A 23701-nucleotide genomic window follows, 5' to 3' on the forward strand; every position below is an offset into this window, starting at 1 on the left:
TTTTACTAAAAAAACAAACAAACAAACAAACACCAAAAAACAAAAAACAAACTTGAATCATTCTCCTGGGGCATTAGAGGAACATTTGTCTTCTCTTCCTTTCCCATGTACCACTTCATCACTATCTCTGCCATGGGGAAAGCTATGTTGGTGAGAGACCCATAGCTAACACTGAGATTCACATGTTTGGTGCAGCCGGCCACAGAGATGGCTTACATTGTCTTAAAGTTGGGGAAAGGGAGACACACAAAGTCAGGTCTTGAACACTATCGGAAGCTACCACGTTTCAGGGTGGCTAGAGGGCCAAACGGAAGGACACCTGCACAGCATCCACTGGGCTCACTCAGGGCACTGTCTTTTGCTGTTTCATTTTTCTCAGGGTTGCCTTACTCTTTAAGGGAAAATTATGTGAGATTTTATAGAGTAATATGATGAGATCTAGAAGTTTTAATTTAAAAGTATTCTCTACAAAGTAAATAAGCGTAGTCAACAATGAAAGAAACTCAAGATACGCCTGGTGCATTGCGCCCGTTAAAAGTTTACGTTCATGGTGCTTTCGGAGGAACTGCCATTAACGTTGGATCCCACAGAAGTCGTCCTGTAGCAACTGGTGTGTTCAACTGCTCTTTCTTGTTTCCTGGTGGCCCTGTTGACTGCTGCTCCGTGACCTTGAGAAATTCATGGTGCTTTGTCCATTGGTGACACCAACCCTCACCTTCACCTCATTCTCTTGCGCAGGGAAGGACCAAACTTGTTCTGGCGATCAGAAGTCTGAGCCAGTTCTTCTTCAACTGAAAGGAGAAACACTGGTGAATTGGGAGACAGCTGAGAGCCTTGGACCTTTTATAGCCCATTAGAAGCTCCTGGCCAGTATTTCTAACTGACCACGCTGTGAGTTACAAAAGACCGAGTTTCTATTGTGGGATCTCAACTCTGGCTTCCTTTTAAAAGTTGCATTGATATTCTCTCTGTGTGTGAATGTGTGTAGTCATGAGCATGGCACAGCCTATGTGGAGATCTGAGGACAACTTGGATTGGTCTGTTCTCACCTTCACCATTTGGTCCCAGGGATTGGTCTCAGGTCATCAGGCTTGGCAGCAAGCACCTTTACACACTGTCCCGTCTCTCTGACCCTCGTCAGTCGCTTCTAAAATTGCCCCTGGTTAGAACAGATGGCTACTGAATTGAAGATCATTAACATCCAACTATCTTGTTTAGCAGATGTTTATATTCTCATATTCAGTAAATGTGTGTAGGACAGGAGTTGGAGATACAGGAATTAGGAAAACAAAGTTTCTGTGCTTTCCTCCTTTCCTAAAATACACTTGGGACTATGTCATCCATCGGCAAGGCAACTCGTTCTCTGTTTGGGCTTTAAGCATGTAGCCCCTTTTACTGGCAATCCTTTCAGAGCCTATGAGTTCCTAAGCTAACACCGCTCTGCTTAAATACTAAAATCCGTAAGTGGTACCCTACTTCTGCTGATTTTTCTAAACCCAGTGGCAATTCCCAGTCCCTGGTTTCCACTCGCTCACCCCTCCCACCATGCAACCTTTTCACTGCCCACAGACCTTCAACTAGTGTGTCTGTCAGCAACAAAATGTGACTTAACCTTGAGATCTCTGTTAAGATCTAAATATACATTCTGTAGATGCTTCTGCTATGCACACACACACACACAAGTTTTTGTTCCCAACAGCTACCTACACTGATTATCAATGTCATGCTTATGGAATTGACCTAAACAATATTCTTATTGTCTACATCAAGCTATGTTATCAATCCCTTATCATATACCTGGTAAACCTTTTCTACCTGGCTTCCATCCTTCCATGATCCCATATTATGATGCTTAGGGAATGTTCCATATTCTTAGATGAGGATATGTCCAACAGGCTATGTGAGCCACAATACTTAATATTTGTTCAGCAATTACGTACCAGATACCCTGTGCTAAGTTTTCATGTGTTAGCTTGTCTAATTCTTGCTCACTTCTTAATTCATGGATGAGCAGAAAGAGACCATGAAAAAGCAGTTTCTCCCAAGACTATAGAAATGGATGTATTCAGGATTTGATAGCAGGCAACCTGACTTTAGAGTCTGTACTTTCAGCCACTGGGTTACATTGCTTTTCCACATAGATGATTTGCTATTTCAAACATATTCTTTTGAGATAACCGTGGGCTTAGATTATGAACTCATTGAAATCGTAATTTCTTCCCGAACTGTATAAGAAGCGCTTTAAATGAGTGACTAAGATATACATTATATGAGACTATGCCGGGGCCTAGCAAACACAGGAGTGGATGCTCACAGTCAGCTATTGGATGTATCACAGGGCTCCCAGTGGAGGAGCTAGAGAAAGTACCCAAGGAGCTAAAGGGATCTGCAACCCTATAGGTGGAACAACATGATGAACTAACCAGTACCCCGGAGCTCTTGTCTCTAGCTGCATATGTATCGAAAGATGGCCTAGTCGGCCATCACTGGAAAGAGAGGCCCATTGGACTTGCAAACTTTATATGCCCCAATATAGGGGAATGCCAGGGCCAAAAGAATGGGAATGGGTGGGTAGGGAAGTGGGGGGCGCTATGGGGGACTTTTGGGATAACATTGGAAATGTAATTGAGGAAAATATGTAATAAAAATATTAAAAATTAAAAAAAAAAGATATACATTATAGAGCTGAAAGTGGGTGGCCCAAATAAGAGACTGAAGGGAGACAGCTAAAGGAACAGAGATCGAGGATGAGGGAAGATGAACTTGGTGAGCTGTGGTGAGTCACCTAGTCAGTGACAAAATTGTCCACTCTGCAGAGAATAAGAGAAGTAAAATCATTTACCTCTCTCCAAAACGAGCTTGCAACTGGGCTATCATTTTAATCCCTGCATTTCATCTACTAGGGAGAATGTGCAGAGAGATTCAGCAGATGGCTTTCAAAACATCTGAGTTTGTTAGGGAAAATTATATAAGCAATAACAATTTCCTTTGTTGGGCTATGGGGTGAAGAATCTTCCTGACTTGGGGGAGAAATTTATGTGAATTACCCTCCCTAGGAATAATTTGTATTTCTTTTATATTAAAACATCAACCCACCCAAAGCTTTTGTCAGCATTCTTTCCTTATTTACAGACTTTCCACAGTTGCCTTCAACTTGGTAGTAAGTTTATTTGCTTGGTCCCAGAAACCGATCCACTTAGTTGGCAGGAAACCTGCGTCGCAGTGTATAGGCTAAGGCAGCTCTGGAGCCAGGCAGCGGGGATTCATCTCTTGCCTACTGCTTTGCAGGTGAGTCACCTTGGGGTAGCATAATTATTCTAAGACAATTATAATGCTACCTATAATGACACAAATGGCCATTTCTTGGGATTTATAAGCCAGTGGGAGTAATAGTAAGCTAGCTGTTTATTCAGAATGGGGACTGTTTGGAACTGTCTGTCACAGCTTATTCCTGTAGCTGAACCCTGCTGCTGCCATTCCTACAGACAAGAAGGCTAAAGCTTTGGAGGATTAAGTAGCAAAGCTGTGTTCCATACTCAAATGCTAATTGATTTCATTCTGTAATTGGGAACTTAGCAATGGCACTCTGCTGACTGGTTACTTTGCTCTTTCCAAGGAACTAAAATGTGTGAATGAAGTTGGAGAAAGAGGCTTTAGCCTCACTGTAATGTCAAATGTTGTTTGTCTGGTTTTTTTTTAAAGATTTATTTATTTATTATATGTAAGTATACTGTAGCTGACTTCAGACACTCACTCCAGAAAAGGGGCAGATCTTGTTACAGGTGGTCGTGAGCCTCCGTGTGGTTGCTGGGATTTGAACTCAGGACCCTCGGAAGAGCACTCAGTGCTCTTATTGACTGAGCGGTCCTCTTCAGCCCCGTTTATCTGTTTTGTAACACACAAGTTGTTGAGGTGTGACCACTTGTTAGCTTTACTTACTTTAATCTAACTAAGCCCTCAGACATTCAGCAGATACACTTTAATAAACTGACAGCTCTTGCTGCTGTTAGTTATTTAGAGCACAGTTTGTTCTTGATCAGGGTGATAATACTTTGAAAGATGGGCGGCACTAGAGGTGGAGGTTTTGGAGTGTTAGAGAGCAATGAAAACCGCATCTTGCACCTTATGATATATAAAATGTTTATGGCCCTGGTCCATAGTGCATTTGGCTATTTCTGGAAAGTTTTAAGGCCCAGCCCTCCTCCTGGAGAGTTGTTTCTCAAAGCAACTGACAGACTAAAATGTGCGGGACGTTGGAGACTTTTCTTTTTTTCTCCGTGAGAAAATTAATATTCTCGACACACTAATTACATTTCCATGCACCATTAGCTGCCAGGGCTTGCAGCGTGGCGATGAGTGTTGAATGACGACAGTGCCTCCATTTACTTCCCATCGCATCCTCAAGTGCCTCTCTTGTGTAACCGTCTAGGATATAGGAAGCTCTCTGAGCTGGTTTTCTGTTTTAGGATGCAGGACTCCTGCGGTTCTGTGAGCACAGCAGTTCATCTGTCAATGTCCCGCTCTTCATAGAAACAAAATGGGAATCGTTACACTTGTAGCTCTCGGTGGAAGATTAACTATAGTGCATTTGCCCATATGTTTATAGTATGGATCAAAGCGGAGGCTGTTAAATAGAGATACAGACTGGCGATGTTTCAGTCTGGGCCAAAGGATCTCCTTGGCCCTCTTAAACTGCAGAGGAACCAGTGCTACACATCCTTCAGGAAATGACTACAGAAAGGACTACAGTTCTTAAGCAACAGGCCAGGGGCAAGACTTCCACTGTGTTCGGTGACTGATGCACAGATGTGTCCCACTGTAAGAAATGGTGCTTCCACTGCCTCCAGCTTCCCATACTCCTTGACTACAGCCTGGGCATGCTTTATTAAGAGCCAGCAGAAGAGAGTGACAATGGAGAAGGTGGTTTATTTCATGACTGGGTTGTTCCTTAGGTATTCAGAAGATCCTGCCTGGTAACAGGTCTCAGCTTTGACATTTTGGAGAAGTAAAAGTGAAAGATTAGAGTTTAGATTTGGCTAAGTTCAAGGGCAGAGTTCAGTCTTAACTTGGCCTGAGGCCAATATCAGAAATCTACAAGTTTACATCTCTGGTGTTAGATTAATTTTTTTCTGATGCATTTTTTTTCTTTATAAATGTAAGACTGTGTCCTCTTGAACTAAAAAATTTTATGGTAAAAGTCTGTCCCAGTGCCTAGGACAAGCCATAGAACATAGTAGGGCTTTAGTTTGGTTTGCCACCAAAATTTTGCTCACTCCCATGTGAGGTTCTAAAGCTCTAGGACCAGATGAGGCCATTAAGAACAGAACTGTGGCCGGGCGTGGTGGCGCACGCCTTTAATCCCAGCACTCGGGAGGCAGAGGCAGGCGGATTTCTGAGTTCGAGGCCAGCCTGGTCTACAAAGTGAGCTCCAGGACAGCCAGAGCTATAAAGAGAAACCCTGTCTCGAAAAGCCAAAAAAAAAAAAAAAAAAAAAAAAAAAAAAAAAAAAAAAGAACAGAACTGTGCTCTCATGAATGGATCAACAAGTAATGAGATGATGCGTTATTTTAAAAATAATTTGGCTCTGTCTTTTAGGTCCACCCCTCCTGCTATGGGACCACAGAGTCTCTACTTGCAAGTGGTACCTCACTTAATGGGGCCATTTGACCTTGGACTTCCCAGGCTTCAGAACTATAAAAATTAACTTTCATTTTTTTTTAAAAAAATAACTACTCAGTCTATGGTGTTCAGTCATAAGAGGAGAAAATTGCCTCAAGTAGATCCACAGATAGTTGTCAAATGACTGACAACTAGTTGATTTCTCGAGGTAGGATGTAAGTTTGGAGTAGGTTTTAAGTTGTAAAGTTTAAAGGGACTCCACCCACAGACTGACCCTCACGGTGGGAAGTTACCAGTGGTACAGCACATCGCCTGGGTCTGAAAGTTCTGAGAGAGAAGGACTAAATTTGTGGTTTGAGAAAATCCAGGAGTTAGGACAAGCTCATTAGCATGTCCTACCCTTTGGAGGGGTGTCTTAGTCAGGGTGTTACTGCTGTGAACAGACACCATGACGGAGGCAACTCTTGTAAGAACAATATTTAGTTGGGGCTGGCTTATAGACTTAGAGGCTCAGCCCATCATCACCAAGGCAGGAGTATAGCAATGTCCAGGCAGGCCTGGTGCAGGAGGAGCTGAGAGTTCTACATCTTCATCTGAAGGCTGCTAGAAGACTGGAGGAGGGTCTTAAAGCACATGCCCACAGACACACATCTACGACAACAAGGCTACACCTATTCTAACAAAGTCACACCTCTAAATGGTGCCACTCCCTGGGCCAGCATCTGCAGAACATCACAAGGGGTAAAGGGAGGAAGGATGAAGATATATGAATTATGTGCCCCGCGTGCTCACTGTTGCAGAACACTTCCCATCTGTTGACCCACAAATGTAGTTGTGTAGTGTTTATTGTGACTTTTGAGCTCCCGTCAGCTTCCCTGGGGAGGGATGCGCTCAGGACAGATGGAGGTCACTATGCAACAGGCATAGTGTTATGTACACGTGGGACAGTTCTGGGCTGAGCAGTGTGGTCTACCACACTGTCCTGACTGGTTTTTATGTCAACTTGACACAAGCCCGAGTCCTCTGAGAAGAGGAAGCTTCATTTGAGAAAATGCTTCCGGAAGATTGGACTGTAGCCAAGCCTAGAGGGCAGCAGCTCTCAACCTGTGGGTCAAAACCCCTTTGGGGGGCAAATTTCACTGGGTTGCATATCTGATATTGCGTATCAGGTATTCACACCATGGTTAATAATAACAAAATTACAGTTATGAAGTAACTACTGTAGGACATTTTCCTAATTAGTGGTTGATTGGGAAGGACTTAACCCATTATGGACAGTGCCACCCTGGACAGTGCCACCCTGGACAGTGCCACCCTGGACAGTGCCACCCTGGGGTGGTGGTCCTGGGTTCTATAGGAATGAAGGCTGAGCACGCCAGTAAGCAGCATCCCTTCTTGGGCTCTATATCAGCGCCTGCCTCCCATCCTACCCAGTTTGAGTTCCCGTTTTCCCTTCCCCTGATGGGCAGTGGTTCACAGAAAGTCACCCAGATAAACCGCTTTCCTCTTCAAGTTGTTTTTCATCGTCATGGTATTTCATCACAGCAATAGAGACAATTGCTAAGAGAAATACTTTGTCTGCACAGCCGGTGACACAGTGCAGGGACGCTGGGCCACACTTCCAGCTGCAGGTTGGCCTTTCCAGGGTGTTCTGAGGAGGAGTATGATTTGCTTAGACCTCAGAGGTATCTAAATACTTAAATAAAATACTGTGTGCTCACTTGTGAGTCTCACGTTACAGATATTTCCCCAGGGACAAGAGAAGCTGTAGAACATGTCATCTTTTTATAGGCCACCCAGCGTCCCACAGAATCATCCAATCTATCATAACTGTTGAGCAGAGGCCACTGGGAGACTGAAATCCAAGAGGCTCTTGTGATCTGTTTGTCTTGTTTTGTGCTTGATGCGGTTTTGAGACACTGTATACTGTAGGGTTTATCCTGCTAAGGAGGCAGCTGCAGATAAAACTTAAGTATGTGAAGAATGCAAGTCCTTGACTGACACCCACTTCTGCTCAGTGACAGTGGGAGCCTGGGGCCCCTGTGCCTGGCCATGCTCACTGCAGCAACTGTGAGGGGCCTTCTGTGTAGAAATGTTTGTAGCCCCGGACAGTGAGGCAGTGTGCAGGATTGAGGGAACACTGCTGCAAATGTTTGGGGTCATGATTTTCAGATTCTTCTTTGTTTTGGAGTTTTTTCTGAGGTTTGGAATTCTTAAATATATGGGTACAGAATTTCTAGAAGTCTGTTCTTGGGGACAGGGAGGGGTGTGATGAACCTTATGAAGAAAAGGATGTTTGGTGTGGGTCTTGTAGAGGACAGTGCAGTGTCCCTTAACACCCTGCAGGAGAGCTGTTCATAAAAATGAGACAGAATGAAAGGCTACAGCAGTGGCTCTCAACCTGTGGAGCTCCACCCCTTTGGAGCCCAACAACCCTTCACAAGGGTCACCAAAGACCATCAGAAAATACAGATGATTCATAACTAGCAAATTTATAGTCATGAAATAGGAACAAAAATAATTGTATGGTTAGGGGTCATGGCAACATGAAGAACTGTGTTAAAGGGCTGCAACTTTAGGGAGGTTGAGAACAGCTGGGCTGCAGAGTTCTCCTGGAGGCCCTGAGGGGAAGCAGCATTTTGTAATGCAGTCTGTCATCTAGGGGTCCCCTGTGTTCTAAGTCTCACTGTAGACATGAGCGCCCCTAGTTGTTTGGCTGCTGGGGCCTGATGTTAGTGCTCAGGAGCACGCAGGAGTGCTTTGCTTGATCTTGGCGAGTTTTTGTAGACGAGCAGAGACTTTACAATCGTTTTTAAGACAGAGACTCATGTTATAGTCCAGGTTCAACTCAAATTTAAGCAAGTCTCCTGTCTCAGCCCCCTGGGTGCTAGGATCACAGCTGTGTACAACCATACCAGCTTGCAAACTTGTTTTTTCAGTAGTTTAATATGAAACCGTCCAAATTAAGAAGCGGGTTGACTTTAGTGACACGGCTAAAATAAGCATTAACCTTTATGGCATCTAGAACTTACTGAAAAACCAAATGAACATGCAACCTCTCAATACACAGCTCGGCTCCAGAGCAAACAATCTCAGTCCAGGAACAAAATGTCCACAGCAGATCACCTTAAGCTCCCGAATGTATCCTGTGGTTTTGGGTTTGTTTTTGTTTTTGTTTGTAAATCAAACAAAATTGTAAATTTTCCTCTTATGGAAAATCTCTGCTGCAGTCCAGATCCAATGTTTTGCATTGGCTAAACACTGATAGCACAATGCTTAGAACATCTCTTAAGCAGAAGTTCAGAGGCTGAAGAAGGTATACACACATGTACATGATCATCGGTGTATATATGTGTGCAGAGTCATGAAAACGTGTGTGTATGTACTATGAGTCCATCTTGACCTGCTGTATGCCTCACTTCACGCTTGCATCATTTGCGAGGTCCTGAAGGTTTGTCTTGTGAAGGGAGCAGCAGAGATAAGATGTGGGGGTAGTACAGTGGACTAGTTCCCAACTGGGCCATCCAAATCCCTTAAGTCTCTCAGCGGCACTCAGTGTCAGTGGGAGCCCAGTGCACGCGTGACTGACAGTAGTTCTTGTGAGGGCTATGACATATACACACACATCTGTTACGTGGGGGAGGCAGACCATGGACAGCATGGAGTCTGATGCCTTGAGAGATAAACAAGCAACCCTATGTCCAATTCGGTGATTTACAGTTGACTGTCTATAGGGAACCACAGTGAAGGAGGCCCTATAGCAAGTGGACAAACCCTACGTACCTCATAACTTACAGAGTTGAAAGTATCAAACTTTGCCCCGTTCATCAAGAGAGGGCTGGGTGGGGTGGGGGAAGAAATCTGTCAATCAAACAGATACATTCCTCCAGCTTCCCAGAGCACCTGCCGGCTTTGGTGTGTTTCAAGGATGAACCAAACCCTTCCTTGTGGGGTTTCACACTTACCTGCCATCAGTTTGATCCTGAAGTAGGCAATAAGGAGGAGAAGCAGCAAGGTCACAGGCAGGAAGATCCCCAGAACCAGGACAGGGCCGGGGAGTTCCTGCAAGAAGATTGCCAGCACGGAGCTCATGGCCCCCACTGCTCAGGACAGGCGACTTGGCCCTGCTCTGTGGTTGTCCTTTCCCGAAGTTCTGGCCTTTGCTCACGCTTTTCCATGAAACCTGTTGTGGACTTTGCTCTAGCTTATTAGTGGAGTGAATGCTGGAGCCCTGTTGGCAAGTTACTCTGTAACTCAGCTCCAGTTGAAGAAGAACCGAAGAGTAAATCTCCCAAGCTGCCCTGGAGATGCATCTATGTCTGACAGGAAGTGGGATGGTCCCGGTAGGCTGGGGTTAAGTATCTGACTTCAACAAATGCCCTTCTCTCTATGTGTTTTCACAGAAGGCCAGGCCCAGGAAGAACTTTTACCCCACTTCCTACATTTCAGAGCTGAAAATGACGGAATTGTCATGGTAATGCCCATAGTTGATGTAACAGATGCTGAGAAGGAAAAACAACGCTTGCCACATGTGAAAACTGCCTGGTTGGTTCTGCTCTGAGTGCCTCTCTGGAGGGCACATTGATGGATTTGACAATCACTTAATTCTACTAGAGCCTGACCGCCAGTCTGGAAGTCAGATAGACAGCAGCAGAGACGTAGATGATAGCCGCAGGTGAGTGGGGGCCCGGACAACAGCAGGGCCTTATCCTAGCTACTGCACCTCACTTTCCTCTCCGATGTCTACTCATTTGCCTTGGCCCAGAATGCAGGCTGTTATGACAACTCCAGACTTCCAGGATAAGAGACGGCAATAAACTGGCAAATGCCAAGGTTCATAATCACCTATTGACTACCAGTGAGCTGCCTTGTACCAATTTAGGGGCAAATTTTCAAAGCGACTAGATGACTAAGGTTGACTAAAAGACTCATTTCCTAACTCAAAGGATCTTTAGAGACTTTGGAAAAGTTTGGGCTTTTTTCTTTTTAAATTTCATTTTTATTTTATGTGCATTAGCGTCTTGACTGCACAATATATCTGCTTGAGGGTGCCAGACAGACCCCTGCAACTGGAGTTACCTGCGCTTGTGAGCTGCCATGTGGGTGCTGGGAATTGAACCCGGGTCTGGAAGAGCAGCCAGTGCTCTTAACTACTGAGCCATCTCTCCAGCCTCAAGACCGAGGGAAAGTTTGCAGGAGATTGGTAACCACATTCAGGGCTTCACTTCCGACTTGTGTCCCCTCTCTGTCCCACCCCACAGGCTGCTGCTGGTGGGCAGCTGACAGAGTCCACCTTCAAGGACTGCCTTCAGTACCATCTACATTCTTCTACCTGGGACTGTGTGTGGCCATGCAAACAGGCTCAGGTTTGAAATCCTCACCTTCACTAAACAATTCAACTGGTGAGGGTAAAGGGGTGGGGGGCTTGCCTGGCATCCCTGAGTAAGTAACAAAGTCAGAAGGAGAGTGTTAGAACACCACTATTGAGCCTGCATTCATTGAATGTATTTCCTTCTCTCCCTCTCTCCACAGAGGGCTGCTGCTGCTGCTATGGTTCGTGCATACTCTCTGTTGAGATGGTTTTTTGGTGCTTATTCAGCTGGGCTAGAATGCTGATTTGTAAAGTGTCAATCTTCAGAGAACCTTCATTAACTGGAGGCAAACAGGTTTGATGTTAGCCAGCTGCTAGGATGGAAGTTCTGTATCCACCCACACAGCAAGGTTTACCTGAATGCCTAGGCTTCGTTGAGTGTGGAGAAGAGGCAATGTGAATAACAGCGCTTAGCCCCAGATTCACATAGAAGCAAAGCTCTGGGGCGGTGCTGACTCGTTCCAATGAGAGGTCTGGGCTGTTCACAAAAAGTTCTCAGTGTCTGGAGCCTGAATAGCTGAAGCAGTCAGCTCAGAAGCACACAAGCCCGAAGCATGGCAGGTCTGTGGAGGAAGGGAAAGAATAGACAGGGGCAGAAAGGCAGAGCACATGAGGAGTTGAAGCTGGAAAGATATTGGAGCTTATAGACTCTTTAGCCCTACTCAGGACAATGTTATGTGGACAAGGGAGGCCACCAAAGGTCTTTTTGAATGTAGATTTGCATGGACTTAGAAAGTATTTGGCAACCTTTTAAGGAATAGAAGGAGAGATAACACTGGCTTAGTATGTCTCAAGGTGGACTCAAAATGCAATGGATGTGAGCTAGAAGTCAATAGTAGGGAAGGGAGTGGGGACAGAGAGATAAGAACAGTTCTCATGGAATAATTGAGTGGGTAGAGCTGGATGTCACCAGTGCCTCCAGCCACCATGGTACCTACTTTCTGTTTGGCTAAGCATGAGTTTATGATCTCTTTTGGTTTCCATGGTAAACTTATAAAGAACTTTGTTTTACAGACGGAGAAATGAGGTCAAAAGCCTAGCCTGTGGCACATCCCTGTAAATTCCAAAGCTAGGGTTTCCATTCCAGAGAGCGTTCTCATCCATAATGACATGTCTGGCCCATGTAACGGCAGTGGCCAGGAGATGGAAAGAAACTTAGACCTGACCCCAGGCAAGGTCACAGGTTTGGGTAGGGAAGATACCCAGGGTTGTGTAGACGGTATGCTTTAAATGGTGAAGAGTCAGCTGGCCAGTGAGGACCAGGTAGAAAGGCAGAGTTCAAGACAGGGGACCAGACTCAGATTTTGCCACTGTGAGAGCAGCATATTCTTGTGTGTGTGTGTGTCCATTAATTAATTACTTATTAATTTTATATCCTAATTGCTGCCCAACCCCTTCTCTCAACCCTCCTCCCATCTTCTCTGAGATTATGAAGATCCCCTGGGTATCCCCTCACCCTGGTGCATCAACTTTGCAGGATTAGGCACATCCTCTCTCACTGAGGCCAGACAAGGCAGCCCAGCTGGGAAACAGATTCCACAGACAGGCAGCAGCTTTAGGGACAACCCCTGCTCCAGTTGTTGGGTAACCTACGTGGAGACTGAGCTGCACATCTGCTACGTATGCCCAGCCTGTGTGTGCTCTTTGGTTGGTGGCTCAGTCTCTGAGAGCCCCAAGTATCCAGGTTAGTTGACTCTGTTGGTCTTCCTGTGGAGTTCCTATCCCCTTTGGGGCCTGCAATCCTTCCCCCAACTCTTCCATAAGAGTCCCCAAGCTCTGTCCAGTGTTTGGCTGTGGGTTTCTGTATCTGTCTCAGTCAGCAAACAGCACACTTTTTTTTTTTTTTTACCAGATTTCTTGCTATGGAGGAATAACCATTAGTATTACTAGAAAAATCTGCATTGGTGGAGATAGAGTATAAGACAGGGGACTAAACTGTACTGCTGGTTTCCTTGGTGACAAATGTTCCCTCTGCTGACTTACATGATATAAGGCACAAGCAATTTACAGAAGTTGGTATTTAGGATAAAATTCCTGACTTCTGCCATGCTGTCTCCTACAGAGGACTCTTAGTGACAGCTGGCCAAGAGTCTCTGTAGCTAACTCTGACCTATGAAAGCAAATGCCAAAGCCACCAGCCATCTGATTTGGATTTTCCCTGAGTTTGAACCATGAAGAGTAATTCATAGCAGTCATATGCTGGAGAGCAAGGAAAGTTCTCAAGTTCATCAGCAGAAGGTGCCAGAGCGCTGTAGACTGTTTTCTAGGGCATCAGCTATGAACAGCCATGGAGCAGTAGCCAGTTCCAAATACAGAAGCAGAGACGAAGCTAACGAATGTCTGTTGAAGTGGTTTCATTACGTGGGCGATAGTTTGTTGAAATGGAAATTTTCACACAATGTTAAGTCTGTGTGTACCAGTAGGAGAGCCTGTATTTCTTTCTCTGGCTCTTGTTAACTGACCCTCTGAACTTTGCTTATCAGCCTATGCCAATTAAAGTAATACCACTTGACAGCAAGTCCACAGTACATACAAAATTAAAGGCTCTGAAATGAGGAGAGGGTTAGGTTACAAGCAATAGAATGACCTCTGCTGTGTGGACTCGGACCAAAGCCCCATAGACCTTTGCCATTCACACTTGAAGGTGACAGATATTTATTCTGGGTTTGGCGTGTGCTTCAGAAGCACTGGTTTAGGCACTGTGATCATTTAAGGACAAGACAAAGTCCTGTCCCTATTGCGACAGATGAACAGTCAATAAACAACAGAAGATAGCAGAATAGTCACATGGTCTCAAGTACATACCTAAAAACTGCACATACATAGTAATCTTGTTTCATTCTTATTATAGTGCTTTTGAAATAGAAACTATTATTTTGTGTGTGTGTGTGTGTGTGCATCTATGGTGGGAGAGAGATACCTATGCACATGATTGTGATCATGTGAATCCATGTGTGTGGAAGCCAGAGATCAAGCATGGATATTGTTCCTTATGTAACATCAACTTCAGTTTGTCTGTCTGTCTATCTATCTATCTATCTATCTATCTATCTATCTATCTATCTACCTACCTCTCTATCAATTTACCTATTATCTATCTACCATCTATCTACCTCTCTATCACCTATCTATCTATCTATCTATCTATCTATCTATCTATCTATCTATCATTATTTTTTTTTTTTTGCGACAGGGTCTCCTACTGCCCACAAATGCACTAATTAAACTAGGCTGGCTAGCCACCAAATCCCAGAGACACACTGGTCTCTGCATCCCTAGCTCTGGGACTGTGCACATACACTACCACAGCTAGATGTTTTAAATGGGTTCTAGTGACTGAACATGGGTTTTCATGCTCACACAACAAGCACTTTACCAGCCAAGCTGTGTCCCTAGTCCCTAAGACAGTATGGGTTTCTATCACTACTGTTTTAGAGGTGGAGAAACGTATGGACTTTTCATAATGAGGATTGCATCACACAGAAGCAGCAGAATCTAGATTTGAACCCATAACCAAACCCATAACCCTGAATATACTACTATATACTCTTAGCCTCCTGAATATACTACTATATACTCTTAGCCTCCTGAATATACTACTATATACTCTTAGCCTCCTGAATATACTACTATATACTCTTAGCCCCCTGAATATACTACTATATACTCTTAGCCTCCTGAATATACTACTATATACTCTTAGCCCCCTGAATATACTACTATATACTCTTAGCCTCCTGAATATACTACTATATACTCTTAGCCCCCTGAATATACTACTATATACTCTTAGCCTCCTGAATATACTACTATATACTCTTAGCCTCCTGAATATACTACTATATACTCAGCCTCCTGGAGAAATACATATATGATGTTGAGTAGTGTATTTCTGCACTAGGAGATGAAGGAATAATGAGAAGTGCTAAATTAGATGAAACTGTCAGAGAAGGTATATTAACATCATAAGAAATAAGTCATATGGTTCATTTTCAGTATAGGGTGTGCCTGGAACTCATCAAACAATCACAGATGAGCAAGAGCTTCTAGGCTTTCTCTTTCCTTGCCTGAAGCCAGCACCTGCTTGGCTCAGCACTCAGGCAGTTGAAAGGTTGCAGGCAGTTTGCTATGTGACTGATCCCACAATCAGAAAGAAGACAAAGTTCCAGCCCAGGGTTAGTCATCAGATACAGATCTCTGCTCTGAACCAATAGGGTGCGAACCTTGGCGTCTTAGTGTTTCGTTGCTATGAAGAGACACCATGACCAAGGCAACTCTTCTATAGGAAAACATTTGGGGCTGGCTTATAGTTTCTGATGTTTAGTCCATTATCATCATGGTAGAAAGCATAGCAACATGCAGGAATACTTGGTGCTGGAGGAGCCAAGAGTTCTACACCTTGATCTATAGGCAACAGAAGTGGACTGTGTCCTATACTAGACAGAGCTTGAGTACATATATGATCTCAAGTCCCACCTCCAGTGACACACTTCCTTTAATAAGGCCATACCTACTCCAACAAGGCCACATTTCTTTATCATAACACTCCCTATGGCCAGGCATTCAAACACATGGGTCAATGGTGCCACCACACTTGGAGAAGTGAGCCAAGTATGAAGACTGTGACTACTGTGTCCTTCTGAAGCAGGGTTTCTCCCAATCAGGGACTTGAAAGATTTATTTATTTTATGTATACGAACGAGTGTTCTATCTGTATGTACATCTCCCAGACCGCATTATAGATGGTTGTGAGCCACCATGTAGTTGCTGGGAACTGAAGTCAAGACTTCTGGAAGAACAGCCAGGGCTCTTAACTGCTGAACCATCTCTCCAGTCACAGTCAGGGACTTTAAAAGCCAGTATGTGACAAAAGCCAATACACCAGCCATTTTTGTCCTCCCTCTACACTGATCTGCAGAATTGAATATTAAAGACTTTCATGTCCACTAGACTCTTGAGTTTATTACCTGAGAGCGAGTCTTTCTCCCCACAGTGTTAGTCTCCACAGTCTCTATGACCAGATGCAGCTTCAGTCACAGGGGGCCACTTTTTGGAATCCACAGTTGAGATGCATGAGGCATTGCTTCCTGCCTGGGCTCACTGACCACCACCACGCCCACATAGGCTTTCTCCTTTGTGCATATATGCCTGGTACTTTGTCTTTTAAGAACAAAGTCCTGTTGTGTTGTAGTTCTTAGGGCCTCAGAACATTAATTACCCACACTAAAAGTTCTACTATCTCCAAATATAGTCATGTAGGGGACAAGGAGGTTAGCATATTGCATTGGAGGTGGGAGGACTTTGGTCCATAACAGGGAAATTTAAACATCAGCCCCCTTTTACACAGGCCTTTTCACGACCCAGGGAGTGATGCTGGGATTTATCCACATGATAATAAATTTTAGAAAGTATTTTAAGCTTTAAGCATTTATTTTTGTGTTTATTATTATGTGTAAAGTGGTGCTCCCTTGTGCAGAGGTGAGGTCAGAGGTCACCCTCCTGGGGTTGGTTCTCTCCTTCAGCCTTCATGTGGGCTCCAAGGATTTAACTCATGATGGCAGGCTTGGGTGACAAGTGCTGTTATGCTTGGAGCTGTCTTCTCATTCCATGGGTCTTTTAAAAATGGTTCTTAGATTTATTTGTTTATTTATTTATTTTATTTCATACGTATGAGCCTTTTGCCTACATATATATATATATATATATATATATATATATATATATACATACATACATATATATGCATCACATGCATGCCTGGTGCCTTGGGACACTGTACAGTTGTATGATGAGCAGGGTAGTCCTGCACAAAGAGCCTGTGGGACTGGAGTTTGAGATGGTTGTGGGCCACCATGTGGGTGCTGGAAACTGAACCCAGGGCCTCTGCAAGTGCAACTATACTCTTACCACTGAGCTATCTCTCCAACCTCCCCATTTCTATAGATTTTTATAGTTTACCAGAAAAAAGAAGAAAGGTTTATCCGATGCAACTAGTTATCACCCTGCCTCTCCTTGCACAAGTGCCCTTTTTAGGAGACAGGAGTGAGGGACAGATAGATGTGTGAGGGGCATTTAATTTAGTTGGGGAAATTTCAGTGTGGCTTGTGATTATGTTTGCATATTATTACATGGTATTTACTTGTCCCAATGCTGGAATGGCTTCCAGAAACACTCCTGCTACCAAGTGTCTTTGTACAACCCCTGGGTTGTAACTAGTAGGACAAATGGTCATTCTGCAGTGAATATATCCCCTGCCCCTGACTTCTGAAGTATGTGGGAAGCAGGAGAGGAATATATTTTGAATGTATGGAGCCAGAAGTAACTCTGGAAAATGCCCTCAATGTATGTATTCTCACTGATGCTCAGATGGAAAGTTCTCTCTTGTGTAAGCCATTATCAGCAGTATGCATGTATTTTCCTATAAGTTGTATGGAATAGAATTTGTTGGATATCACATATTTGAGGACAGAAAGTGGAAGCTATGGATTGTAGTACAGTGGTGAGTGCATCTTTTTAGGATGTTGCATGGTTTGTAGATCCCAGACTACTAGGTCACGTAGACATGAACACATACAGTACACAGGGTGTGCCTGGACAAATAGCATGAAGAGTTTCCACTGAAGAAGAAGAAGAGAGTGAGCAAAGAAACACTCCTTGTGGGCAAGATTTCCACTTCTTGTCTGTTTGAAGGAAGAAAAATCCAGTTGAGATAGATAGTTTAAGCTAAAGTTTATTTAGCTAAGCAGAATAAGGTACAGTGAGTAGACAGTTCTGGTTTTTGTTTCTGTTTTTTTGTTTTTTGTTTTTATCTTAAAGATAAAATCTATGGTACAGCCTTGACTAGTTTGGTGCTTGCTAAGTAACCGTAGCCTTGAACTCAACATATAAGCTAGTCTGGTCTTGAACTCACAAAGATCCACCTGCCTCTATGTCCCCAGGGCTGGGATTAAAGGACTGCACCACTGTGAGGACTACATTTATTTTTATTTTTAATCATGTGTATGTCTCTCTGGGAATATGTGCACATGAACCTGGGTACCCATAGAGGCTAGAAGAGGGTACTGGATCCACTGGAGGTAGAGGTGGTGGTAAGCTGCCTGATATGAGTTCTAGGACCTGAACTAGATCTTCTGTGAGAGTATGCACTCAGCCACTGAGCCAGCTTTTCACCCCTGTGCTGTGGATTTTAAGGAATTTTGTAAGGTGAATCTTTATAACCTGGGTGGCATATTCATTAGGTGGATGTAACCATTTTTCTCCCAAATCGTGGGCGACTAGATTTTCCTCCGGAGACGGGGGATGGGGAGCAGGGCACAAATCAAAACATAGATGCTAATGATTATAATGAAGCCAAGCCTTTGCAGAATGCAGGCCTTTTGATAGAACTCACGCATGATAATCGTAGTTGGCTTCTGCTATATCAACAAGAAGCTAACTACAGCTTCATGGCTGTTTAATCATAAAAGGTCAGGGGACACGGCCACCAAGGCACTGCTGCAGCCTCCTTGACTCTTTGGTGTCCTGTTCCCTGCCAAGCCAATAATAGAAGGGTTACTGTATGAATTAAAGACCACAGCTATAGAGCTGAATACAAGACACGACAATTTAAAAATACATTTAATTCTTTTAGAATAACTTTATATGTTTTTCAAGATTATTGGTTCCATAAAACTTTAGATTTAATGGGAAGGAAATTCTCTAGTGAAAGCTAGAAAATGCTGAAAGACTATGAGAGGCCTCAGGACATAAAAAGAATTATTGGCTTGGTACACTTAAAATTGTAATTTGGGGACCTGGAAAGAGGACTCACTGGTTAAGAACACTCGGTTTTGATTCCCTGTGCCCACAGAGAACTACAAAAACATCTTTAAGTCCAGTTCTAGGGGATTCAATGCTCACTCTGGGTCCCAGGGGCATCAGGCATTCAAGCAAAAATACCTATGCACATATAGCAAAACAAAAAAAATTAATAAAAACTTTTAATTTGCAGTTAGATATACATATACATACGGTCGTAGGCACTTAAAGCTGAGGTAAAAAGATCAGGTGTTTTAAGCTCAGCCTGAAATACACAATGACCTCCCATGCCATGAAAACAAAACCTAAGTAAATAAAATAATTTGCTGTTGTTTTTTGGCCTAGGCAAGTATTCACTTTTGCGCTTGCAATTTTTGGTTTATAATCTTGTTTCCTCCTTAGAGAGTCCTCTACCTTCAAATATATAAGCTTCAAAATACCCACAAACTGGATTATGTTACAGTTAAAAACAATATTGCTTGAAGAGTAAACCCTAGCAGAAATACCAGAGGATCTTGCAACTCATTTTGTGAGCTCTAAGTTTGCTAATTTTACTTCCTTTTTATTATGACTTTGGGAGGATGCTGACCTCCTCTAATTGGTCTCTCTGGCTACTCAGAAATCATATTAATGTAGTACACCTCACCAGGGGGCTACCCAGGAACGATGCCCATGTTAAAGGGGAAGGCGACAACATGCCAGAGACCCCACAACATATGTCAGAGAGAAGCTTTGCCAGAGAAAGAATTGAACCTAGTGCAGGTACCATCAACTATTTGGTATGTTTAACTCAGAGAAATGGTGGTTAGTTTTCATTGTTGACTTGACTGGATTTAGAATCACCTAGGGAATTGCTGAGACATGGCATGGCAGTGTCTCTGAGGGCATTTCTGGGGGGCATTAACATCTCTGAATGTGAGCGGAGCCCTCCCATGGGCTCTGGGTTTTGATTGAACAAAATGGCTGGCAGAACCTTACATGCTCCACCCTGCTTTCTGGCCTGCCAAAGAGAACTGCTCTCTCTCTACTCTTCTCTACATAGCCAGGAAGCTGTGATGGACTGATACCTCTTAGGCTGTGCGTCCAGAGTAACCATTCCTCACCTGCAGTTGGCTCCCTCAGGCATCTTCACCTGAGCAACAAGAAAGGTAGCAAGACATGGGCCAGCCTTTTCTTCAATACAGTGCTATTCCTAAATGTACATCACAAGTAAAATAACTCCACACAATGCCTTTACGCATAATCAGAAACACAAGTCAAAATGTGTTTTTGGATAGACAGAATCTTACTTCACATTCCTTTTTAGATAAACATTCTTGCTGCATTTGTAATACTCCCACAGTGTTTGCACAGAGCTCAGTTAGGCCTAAGTGTTTGTGAACAACAGACATCTGACCACTGGCTTTCTTGAGGAGTGCTTCGTCCTGGGGCTGTAGTTTAGAGGTTCCTTGCCACAGTGTAGCCTTTCTTTAGCAGGAATGTATAATGTGAAACTTTGTATTAATCTTATGGGCATCTTACCAGGCCATCTCCAGAATTTTGCCAAGGTAGTAACAGAAAAATAACAGCTGTTTGTCTGAAGAAAGTAGGAGCCCATTTGTCCTGCTCCTGAGGCGTCAGAGAGAGATCGTGCTGTCAGTCGCTCAGATTTAATTTGACTTGTGCTAAAATAGCATCAATATACATCTCCGCCTGCCATTCAATCTCCTTGAATTTACTGATTAATTTACTCTCGTTTCACCCTGATGCTGCCAGGCAGTAATGAGTTGTAGCCATCTGGAAGTCCTATTTTATCTTCTGCCGTCACCTAAAAAGCTGCAGAAGCAGACATTCTTTACCAGCATCAATCCAGCTTCTCAGAGTTTCCCGTCGTCCTCTTGGGGAACAGCAGCAGATGTCTGTCCAGACTCTGGATGCCTGAGTCAGCTCCCAGGTTTTGCGATATATCTAAGGAGCAAAGGCGCCTCTGTTTCAGATTTGGAAGGGATGACTAACAGAGTCTGTGTGTCAGAATTAACAGTTCGATTGTATAAAAAGAGTTTTGCAAAGTATGACCACTTCTATAAAGTGATATTTATAGATGTATATTAGCAGGAATCATACTGAGACAAAGTTCTTAAAGGCACATAAAAAAAGATTGCTAATATTGTCTTCACACTTAAAACTGGAAACCATCTTAGTTATTACAGAATTTTTTTTCTTCATAATATTCTCAGAGCAATTACCCCACATATAAAACATATTAGCCCACATATAAAAGAATAATAAAACTGATATAAAACTCATTTTATTTAAAGGATAATGTTTTCTAAAATTTAACTTTATCAAGGTATAGGTTCTGTACAGTAAAATGCATGCATCTGTGTGTCCCTGCTTGAGCCTTGGCACATTTATATTCATAAAATCACCACTGAAGTGAAGACAGCAGGTTTTTACATTATCTCTCTCAAGACATCTGTGTCCAGGTCACAGACCTCTTGGCCAATCTTTATAAGCACCAGCATCAGAGTAATGCTTGTGTTCCATCAATAAATTCATTCATTGTAGAATTTCATAAAGATGACATTTTTGCAGATTTTTGGCTTTTGGCTGACTTTTGCTAAGCATTGTTTGGAACAAGCAAAAGAAACTCGTTCTAAGTACTACCATTTCGTTTTCAGACTCGGTTTAATCATAGGGAGAAACTAAATTCAGGGTCCCAGCCCCTAGAGGAGCTGGGGACTTCCCTTTAGCTGAACAGCTTCTGTTGTAGACAGTTGTCTAGTTCATCATCTCAAGGACAACTTCTCCTCCATCTTGATGACAAGGTCAAACAAGTTCAAGTTCCTAAGCCTTGGCAGCTAACTCGCTCCTTTTCCCCTTATCTCTGGACCTAACATCTAGGAGAATGAATCAAGGACCTTGAAGCCAGGATATGGCCCATCCTCCAATGGGTATTCCCTTGTTTAACCCATGTCAAATATATTTGGATAATGCTGCAGATTCCCCTAGCTCCCACCTTGCTCCCATCCTACAAAAATGTTGTACAATCTCCCTTCAGGATTCGGTGCAGATTCCAACTGTCTATCTCCCTGAGCTCTCAGAAAATAAAGCTTTCGTTTTTTAAGCTTCTCTCTCTAAAGTGAGTTTTCTCATCTTCCACTGTGAACCCAACAAGCACAGTTTGTCTCTGTTGCTGCCTTTTTCAGTATTTCCTGTTTTTTTGTGCTGAGTAGAATTTCACTTGTGTAGATTCCATAACCCCGTGAAGATGTTATGTCTGCCTACACTCCTGGATGGTACCTGATGTTCTGCTGTCCTAATCACTGTGGATAGTAGTGGAATTGGTAACATTCTGCTAAGTGTATCTTTAACCTTATGACCAAATGGCTTGCCAAAATGATTCTTCAGTTAAGAGTCGACCCAGCGATTTATGAGGCTTCCAGTTGCTCTCTGACCTGATACTTCATATCCTCATCTTTTAAAGATTATATTTGCACTGAAGTGTGTAATGGCATGTCACTTTATCTCTAACTTGAATGTCCTTACATTTAAAAATACAGTTTATTAGCATTTAGGCAAATTGCAAGGTCAATAGATCAAATGGCTGCTGTGAAAAAGATAGACTGTTAAACTCATTGTTTATCTGTGGAGTATAGTTCATTTACAAAGCAGTACATCAGACTCCCAATCCCAACCATCTCCCAACTCTGTATGGAGAGATGAGTTTCTTATTTTGCTATAATTGTAGGTATTTGATTAGCCCTGAGGAGCAGTCGTTTTGAAGTCAACAAGGACCGAACTTGTCAAACCATCAGCCAGACAGAACAAAATAGAAGTGGTTATATACTCAATGAGAAACAGACATCTTTTATGTGTAGTCTGGAAATTCACAGAGCTCCTTTTGTAAATTACTTAAATACTTTATCCATCTTTCTCCCCTGTGCTTTCTTCTTAAGTTTGGCCAATTAAATTCTTATGTTTTCTGGAAACACATGTTTTTTTCCCCGATATTTGCTTTGCACATAATCTCTCCTGTTCATTAGTGTGTTTTCTCATTTTCTTAATAATGTCTCTCAAACAAGTTTTAAATTGTGATGAAGTATCATTTATCAGTTTTCTTTGTTTTATAGGTGTTTTGCATGTTTTGAATAGGAAATGCTTGCCTAACAATTTATCATAAATATCTATTTTTTTTCTAGATGTGTATAGTATTAAATATTACATTAAATTTTGTGAATCTTTTTAAGTTAGAGTTGTGCATGGCCTTTATCAGGGGCCAATCCCACCCCACCTATTAACATTTGCTCAAAAGTCTTCTTTTCCACACCGAACCAAACTGACGTTTTCATGCCACTAGGAATCAGCTGGACATTTAAATATGGATTGGTTTCTGAATTTTGTATGTAGTCTCTACATTTCTGTAGCTTTGGAGCAATCTTCAAACATAAAATGTATGTCACAAAACTTTAACTTCTTTGACTCTTTGCATTCCTGCTCCCTTTAAATTAGTTTTACGATCAGATTTCAGAAATGAACTCGGGGCTTGGGGTTTTGGTTGGTTTGGTGCTGCATCTACAGTTCAGTCTTCTGTCGCGTCTGTCATCAACGGAGTTTCCATTTCCACATTATTAGACCTTTTAATTTTCTGTAGTTTTTGATAACCTTCAGGTTACATGAATATTTCATTTATTGCTGTGTTATGTTGTTAAAATTGAATCTAAAAATTTCAACTTTACAGTTTCTTGGTTTTTGCTTTTTTTTTTGTTTTTTGTTTGTTTGTTTGTTTTTGTTTTTTGTTTTTTGTTTTTTGTTTCTTGTTTTTTTTACTTTTTCGAGACAGGGTTTCTCTGTGTAGCCCTGGCTGTCCTGGAACTCACTTTGTAGACCAGGCTGGCCTCGAACTAAGAAATCCACCTGCCTCTGCCTCCCGAG

At 42.9% G+C, this 23701-nt stretch overlaps 1 protein-coding gene and 1 long non-coding RNA gene across 2 annotated transcripts; one reads left to right on the plus strand and one right to left on the minus strand.

Moving 5' to 3' along the window:
• Positions 1 to 427: 427 nt before the first annotated feature.
• On the minus strand, positions 428 to 9886 carry Smlr1 (small leucine rich protein 1). The gene is made up of 2 exons (XM_021174283.3): positions 9585 to 9886; positions 428 to 791 (listed from the first exon to the last, which is right to left on the minus strand). The coding sequence occupies exons 1-2, from the start codon at positions 9709 to 9711 to the stop codon at positions 718 to 720; spliced, it is 201 nt and encodes a 66-aa protein (XP_021029942.1). The 5' UTR covers positions 9712 to 9886; the 3' UTR covers positions 428 to 717.
• Positions 9861 to 16358, plus strand: LOC110303243 (uncharacterized). Its single transcript, XR_003837788.2, has 3 exons — positions 9861 to 10294; positions 10881 to 10985; positions 11152 to 16358. It is a non-coding gene; the product is annotated as an uncharacterized LOC110303243 (long non-coding RNA).
• The last annotated feature ends 7343 nt before the right edge of the window (positions 16359 to 23701 follow it).

Source organism: Mus caroli, unplaced genomic scaffold, assembly GCF_978045245.1.
Source record: "Mus caroli unplaced genomic scaffold, Mus_caroli_1 scaffold_9, whole genome shotgun sequence".
Classification (NCBI taxonomy): domain Eukaryota; kingdom Metazoa; phylum Chordata; class Mammalia; order Rodentia; family Muridae; genus Mus; species Mus caroli.